This window comes from Salvia hispanica, chromosome 2 (assembly GCF_029641045.1).
Source record: "Salvia hispanica isolate PSC_SH4W2 chromosome 2, Shi_PSC_v1, whole genome shotgun sequence".
Lineage (NCBI taxonomy): Eukaryota > Viridiplantae > Streptophyta > Magnoliopsida > Lamiales > Lamiaceae > Salvia > Salvia hispanica.
In genome coordinates this window covers 3,264,151-3,271,987 of record NC_142693.1, presented here as the reverse complement: position 1 = coordinate 3,271,987, position 7,837 = coordinate 3,264,151, and the positions used below count along the sequence as shown (strand labels likewise).

The 7,837-nt window shown below is 40.7% G+C and overlaps 2 protein-coding genes across 2 annotated transcripts; one reads left to right on the top strand and one right to left on the bottom strand.

Annotated features, from left to right (window-relative positions):
• Positions 1-2,382: 2,382 nt before the first annotated feature.
• Positions 2,383-4,475, top strand: LOC125224068 (7-deoxyloganetic acid glucosyltransferase-like). Its single transcript, XM_048127417.2, has 2 exons — positions 2,383-2,874; positions 3,526-4,475. Exons 1-2 carry the CDS (start codon positions 2,403-2,405, stop codon positions 4,413-4,415), a joined length of 1,362 nt encoding a protein of 453 aa, XP_047983374.2. The 5' UTR covers positions 2,383-2,402; the 3' UTR covers positions 4,416-4,475.
• Positions 4,430-7,023, bottom strand: LOC125201070 (7-deoxyloganetic acid glucosyl transferase-like). The gene is made up of 2 exons (XM_048098967.2): positions 6,458-7,023; positions 4,430-5,409 (listed from the first exon to the last, which is right to left on the bottom strand). The coding sequence occupies exons 1-2, from the start codon at positions 6,939-6,941 to the stop codon at positions 4,484-4,486; spliced, it is 1,410 nt and encodes a 469-aa protein (XP_047954924.2). The 5' UTR covers positions 6,942-7,023; the 3' UTR covers positions 4,430-4,483.
• Between the last annotated feature and the right edge of the window lie 814 nt (positions 7,024-7,837).

Genomic DNA, 7,837 nt, shown 5'->3' with positions numbered 1-7,837 from the left:
TTCCATAAAAAAATTATATTTTGAATCAGCCACTATTGTTGTTATTGGAGCTCAAAGTTGAAATCTCAGACATTTCATTTGTCTTTTTTTTTTTGCTAGAATTAGGTAATCATGGTCGTATCACACATTTCATGTAATTGAGCTACGTTTGCGAAGCAAGATTTGGTAGAATTCTAATGATTCAAATTATAGGATTTGTTAGCCTAATAGTTATAGTTAATGATCGATTTGTGATGTGAGAAATTGGGAAAGTTGGAAGGGTGTTTTCTTTTTCATCATGTTTAGGTTTAATTGATGAAATGTTTATATAAATATGGTGACCTTGGTTGATTGAGTTATTAGTATATTTTTGTTGACACAACTTTACCTAAAAATGATTAGTATCTCAAAATGCCTAGAAAATTTACACACGAGTCGCGAAACACTATAAGAAATCAAACTATTTTGATTTCTCATTGTTTCGTAACTCGTGTCCAAATTTTATAATATTGCCAAATACTAGACTTTTGAAGTGTCTAGGGTTGGGCCCGGCCCGGCCCACCCCTATTTTACCATGTTTGATTTTTATAAACTTGTTTTTTTAGAACTTTGGCAATGAGTGTGAGTTTACAATCTGGGCGCAATTTTTATCTTTGGGCCTAATGGTTGTACATTACATGAATATATTAAGCTAGTTATGAAGAATCGGAAAGCATAGGCCCATTTTACTATTTATTACAATTATAATGATTAGGTTGGTACGTAATTACGTAAATGAATCTATTTACTTAGTTTTATGGTTTGATATACAGATACATGAATTTATGAGTTAATTACAATGAATTATAGTATATAGATGCATGAAAACAATTCATTTTGATATATTGAAAAACTATATATAGTACTCCCTCCATCCGTAAAATGTCGTCCATATTAGACTCGACACGGTTTTAAGAAAATATGAAGAAAAGTGAGTGGAATGTAAGTCCCACATTTATATATTGGTTTTATATAATAGAATGTGAGTGTAATGAGTTAGTGGAAAGTGGAGACCATTTACCAAAGATGGAAAAAAAAGCAAAGTGGACGACATTTTGCGGATGGACCGAAATGACAAAACTGGACAACATTTCATGAACAGAGAGAGTACACATTAGCTTTAACGAACATTTTCAAATAAATTGAAAAACATATTTATTATTAATTATATTCATAAAGAGTAAAAGAGGTAAAAATATAAGTTATTTTTTTGTTTTTTTCTTTTTTATGTATGTGACCACTAATACACATTCTTCCATTGCAACACTCAATTTCCCATTATAGTGAATGAGAGTGTTAGAGGAAAAACAAAAGTCGAAATCGTGCTACATTTGATATCCCAAATTCCCAATCCATATATTTAGAAAGTTTATTATGAACACGCTTTCCTATTATAATCTTCTCTCCACTTTACAACACAACTTTCAAACATTTGCCAAATATAAAACTCCTGTCCACTTTACTAACAATTTTCTAACATATCCATTTATGAATATAAAGTTTTTTCAAACATACCCATTTATTCAACTATACATAACCTTTTTATAATTTCATAACTTTTTCATAGCTTGCAAGACACGTCGAGGACAACCCATGGTCAAAAGATAATTTTCTTCGTCAAATCAAATTACTAAAATAATAGGAGTAGTTATACCATATTTTACTTAGACAGTTTAACACTTTCACTTCACCACGACACTATCAGTCCATCACAAATGTCTCATGATTTAATATTCTATTCTTATGAAATTAACAAAATATCATTTCACTTGAATTTTTATACAAGCTTTTATTATCATATGAAATCATGGTAAGATTGTTTTCTAAATATTTATAACTTAAAAAAATTTGAATCAACTCCTATATATCAAGGATTTTTACTGCACACACTACAAAACCGGGTTATAGCGTTAGCAATATCCGCATATCATCGCTAAATACCAAGTCCATGCTCGATATGTGCTCGGTATTGCGACGAGTGCCATACCGAACACTACAAGCATTGGTGACACTAGTAAAGGGGAGGGATTCATGGAAAAAATCTAGAGTATTTTTGTTAATTCAGTGCATATTAACAAATTTAATACTCCCTTTTTGCAAATTGAACTAATTTTCGTTATAACAATATTTTTTGTGATTTTTCAAATTCGAATTGATTCGAATATCTACGTTTCTACTTTCATCTCAATCTGACGACATTTCTGTCACCTGTTGTGTTGTTGCAGTTGTCTCTCTTGCGTCGCTGAATCTCAATTTATTTATTTGTGGGCCCATCGTCGAAATCCTACCAAACCCCACTTAACCACCAAACATTATAAATAGGTACAAACCTCAAACATGAATCCAAACACCAAACTCCTACAAAACAAAAGAAGCAAATCAACATGTCCAAACCTCACATACTAATCTTCCCGGCGCCGGCGCAGGGCCACATAACCTCCATGCTCAACCTCGCCGAGCTCCTCTGCGCCACCGCCTCCTTCCGCGTCACCTTCCTCGTCCCCGCCTACATCCACCGCCGCCTCTCCCAACACTCCAACGCCGCCTCACGCCTCAGCCGCCTCCACCCGATCCCCAACGACCGCCCCCACGAGGACATCCGCCCCGGCTCCTTCGACGTCAAGGATTGGCTCGATTCCTTTCGTTCAACAGCGCTGCCGTCTCTCAAAGAGCTCCTCTCCGACGATGAAGATCCTATTGATTGTGTGATCAGCGATGGGATCTTGAGCTTCGTGCTTGAAGCTGCGGAGGAAGCTGGCGTTCCTGTTTTTTATATGAGGACTTTGAGTGCTTGTGCATTTTGGGTTTACTTCTGCTTGCCTCATCTCATCCAATCGCAGGAGCTTCCCTTTGATTGTAAGTTTTATGGCTTAGTTTTGTTGAAATATATGAGGTTTTAATTTTTTGGAATTTGGTATGATTCCAAATCATGGGGAAATTGCCATTCCGATCACCAAGTTCATAAAGTTTGAAATCCGCTAATTAACTGGTTCTAGTTTATCCCATGAAACGAATGTTAGGTAGAGTCTTTGTTGACATGGATTGAGATTTAAATCACGAAAAAAAACATGTATAATCCAAAGTGTAATCAAAAGGAGCTTGACCTTAAAGTTGGAATGGGATTATAAGATGGATTTCAATGTAGAGATGATGCAAATATTCCACCTAAAATTCGACACATGAGATAAACTAGAAAAAGTGAAACTTCGTGATTAAATTAGCTGATTTTAAACTTTGTGGGAGAGACCAGATATTGACCAAACTTAGTGATTTAAGTGACTATTTACCCTTAAATGGTTGACCGGTGAAATTTGGACTCATGCAAAATTCAAAAATATTTTAATGTGTTTTTTGTCTAACAAATAGAATTGGTTGAAAATCGCAATAATGTGGATATAATTTGCATATTTACATACAATTAACCACGAGTTAATTAATTATTTAAACTGTATATTAATTATCATCGATCTTTTATCTTGTTGAAACTGAGATTAGTGAAATGTGCAGGTGATGACTTGGACTTGCCCATGGTTAACCTAAGAGGGATGGAGGACGTTCTCCGGCGCCGCGATCTCCCGAGCTGCTGCCGCCACGGGTTGGACTCGAGGTCTATGCAGACAATCATGCACCAGACGGTTCAAACCCCTCGAGCCAGAGGGCTCATACTCAACACGTTCGACCGCCTCGAAGGCCCCACGCTCGACCTGATCCGAACCCGAATCCCGAACCTCTACGCCGTCGGGCCGCTCCACGCCCACCTTCAAACCCGTCTCACCGCCACGCCGAATTCATCGTCCACCACTCTCTGGGAAGAGGACAAGACCTGCCTGACATGGCTGGACGAGCAGCCCGAGAACTCGGTCGTGTACGTCAGCTTTGGGAGCATCGTGCGCGTCACGGCCGAGGCGCGGACGGAGTTCTGGCACGGCCTCGTCAACAGCGGGAAGCGCTTCCTGTGGGTCGTGCGGCCCGACTCCGGCGGGACGGGGATCGCGGACGGCGGGAGGGGGCGGGTGGTGGGGTGGGCCCCGCAGGAGGCGGTCCTGGCCCACCCCGCCGTCGGCGGGTTCGTGACGCACTGCGGGTGGAACTCGACTCTGGAGAGCGTGGCTGCGGGCGTGCCTATGGTGTGCTGGCCGCACTTCGGCGACCAGCAGGTGAATAGTAGGTTCGTCGATGATGTTTGGGGGATCGGGCGAGATATGAAGGATCGTTGCGATAGGGTCGTGGTCGAGAAGATGGTGAGGGACGTGATGGAGGATCGAAGCGGCGAGTTCCGGCGGAGGGCAGGGGTTTTGGCGAAAGCTGCTCGAGAGAGCGTGGTTGAAGGAGGAACGTCATACTATGATCTGGATCGTTTGATTCGGGATATTCGAGATTTATGCAATACAGCATAAATCTCGAAGAAATATTATTGACTATAAATTTATTAATAAAGTTCTTACCATAGTTTGATACACATTAGTCACACAACACTCTTAGCTTTTATGTCTTGAATAAGCCGTTCCAAGTGAGAGGAGGACGATCCACCTTCACCGAGAGACGTTTTAGCCGAACATGCCATCTGAGCTGCGTTTCGTTGAAACTCGTCTTTCCTAACCTCCATAAGATTCCTCACAGTCTTCTCGATCACACTCCGATCACAAGTATCTTTCATGTCGAAGCCAAGCTTCCACTCCTCCTCGACCAGCCGGCTATTGACCTGCTGGTCGAGGAAATAAGGCCAGCATATCATCGGAACTCCTTCGTACACACTCTCGAGCGTGGAGTTCCACCCACTATGCGTCAAGAACCCTCCAACGGCCGGATGAGCCAACACCTCCTCCTGAGGAGCCCAGTTGACAATGAACCCCCTCTCTTTACTCCCTTGTAACAGTTCCATCGGGACCTGGCCCTCTCCGGCCACGGAATCCTGCCTTATAACCCACAGAAATCTCTGACCACTATTCACCAAACCATGCCAAAACTCCATCAGTTGATCCTTGGTCACTGTAGCTAGGCTCCCGAAGCTCACGTAGAGCACGGACTTGGGAGGCTGATCGTCGAGCCACACCAAGCAGAACCGGTCTTCCTCCCATAGGCTGTTGGAGAAGTCGGGTAGTGATGTGCCAGTGGCGGCTAGTTTGGCCTTGAGATGCGCGTGGAGTGGCCCGATGGTGTAGATGTTTGGGCAGACGCCACGCATCTGAGAGAGTATTGGGGATTCGAGTTCCTCGAATGTGTTTAGTATGAGACCGGCAGCTCGGGGATTGTTAGTGGACTCACACTTGTATAGTTCGATGTTTGGATCAGCTACGTTGCCTGAGCGACAGAAGCTTGGAAGGTCGCGGCGCCTGAGATACCGTTCCATGCCCGGCACACTCTTTACCATTACATCCAAATCATCATCTCCTACAATGACAAATATATATGAAGAAATTGAACTAATTGAGTTAGAACTTAATCATATATATTCACCCTTGCATTCTCTACTTAATACAGGGTTAGATTAGACTGAACTTGTTTGATCATCTTCAACTATTCAATCACATATTTATCAAATGTCTGTCTTCTATTTTGTGAACACAAAGTAAACGCCTCAGAATTATCCTAAACTAGGATGAGTTAAAGAGACAACACTTGGCCTACAAGTATATGAAGTGACATTACAATAAATAGACAAAAATAACAAACTTCTTCACAAAACAAGATAGAGAGAGAGTTTGTTTGGTCTTATGTCATCTCATTTGTTTCATTAAGGTGATTACAATAAATTGACAAAAAAACCCAACCTTTACACAAAATCTCAATTCACTTGTTTCATTAACACCATCACTATATGTTTGACCATTCTCATTACTTTCCCAATCAAATTGAACACACCAAAAATCCCAATCTAAAGCCCCAAGATCTTGACCACAAATCCACAAAACACAAACCAAATTAAATAAAAATGAAATCTTTTCCATATTCATCACCACAAACCAAACTAAATCACAATCAAGACCACATTTTTGAAGTGAGATCAGTAATTGACAAAAACTAAACTTTTTCACAGAGTTTGCTTGATATGACAAGTACATTTCTTGATTTCATTGGCAAACCATCATAACTACTTACTTTCCCAATCAAATTCAACACAACAAAAGTCTCAATTCAAACTTCAAATCACAATCAAGATTCAAGACCACATTTTTGAAGTGAGATCACAATTAATTGACAAAAAACAAGCTTTTCACAAACAAAGTATGAGAGAGAGATTAAATCTATGCCTACAAAATTTCATCTCACTATATGACAAGTACATTTCTTGATTTCATTGCCAAATTATAACAGTTTCCCAATCAAATTGAACACAACAAAAGTCCCAATCCAAACCTCAATTCACAAAACCCACAAACCAAATTTCATAAAAATGAAATCTTTTCCAAATTCATCACCCAAAAATGCAAAATTGAACCTGTAAAAGGAAGCTCCCCAGACTGAATTAGCTGAGGAAGACGAAAGAAAACCCAAAGGCAAGCAGCGCTGATGGTCCTCACAATAAACAAAGGAATCCCAACCTCCTCCGCCACATCCAGAGGAAACCCTAATCCCCCATCCGCAATCACACACGAAATCCCGCCGCTCTGCAGCAATTCCTTGAAGAGAGGCTTGGTGTGGACCTTCATGGACTCGAAAACCTCCAAGAATTTGTCGCCGCGGGGGTGATTCTCCGGCAATCCGTCGGGGATCGCCTGGAGGCGGAAGCCGGGGTGGGAGTGGAAGCGGGATTGGACGTTGGAGTAGCGGCGGAGGCGGGCGTCGATGTGGTCGGTGACGAGGAAGGTGACGTGGAGGCCGCCGAGGCAGAGGAGCTCCGAGAGCTTGAGCATCGAGTTCACGGGGCCCTGCAGGGGGAGGGGGAAGATCAGCACGCGCGGCGGCGGCGGTGCAAGGGCCATCGGAGAATGGAATTAGGTGAGCGAGAGTTGAGATTTTTTTTGTCGGAATTTGGTGGTGGCGATGTTCTCGGTGGGATGTCTATTATTGGCTACTTTGGATAAACTTTATTAGAGCATCTTCATGAAAAATTAAAAGAGGTATACCCCTCCGTCTCCCATTAGGAGGAGCACTTTGATCGGGCATGAGTTTTGAAAAATGTAGAGAAAAATTGTTGAAAAAGTTAGTGGAACGTGGGACCCACTTTTTTATATTGGTTTTATAATAAAATGTGAGTGATATGAGTTAGTGGAATGTGCGACCTGCTTACCATTTATGGTAAAAATGAAGTGCTACTCTTAATTGGTAATTAAGGACGGACCAAAATGGAAATTATGAACTCTTATTCGGAGACGGAGGGAGTATCAGCTAACTCCTCAAAATGAAATATATTCTTCTAAAAAAAACATAATTCAAAGAAAAAAAGGTATATAGAAGGTAAATGATTTTTTAAATATAAAATAATAGCATAAAATGCATTAAAAAAAACATAAAGTGTGATACCTTCTCAAATACCTTCTCCTTTGAAGAATGGTTTTTCATGAAAAGAAGACAAATATGGTAGTTATAAAATTTTACATTTCCTTTGATGGAGAGGTAAAGATACCTCTTCAAAATGGAAAAAAAAAGTTACTCCCTCAGTCTCACTTTAGGAGTCCCGGTTGAGTTCGGCACGGGTTTTAAGAAATACAAAGGAAAGTTGGTGAAAAAAGAGTGGAATGTGGGTCCTACTTTTATATATTAGTTTTATAATAAAATGTGAGTGGAAAAATGTGAGTGGAATGGGGGGTCTATTACCAATTATGGAATATTCCAACCGGGACTCCTAAAGTGGGACACCTAAAAGTAGCAAATCGGG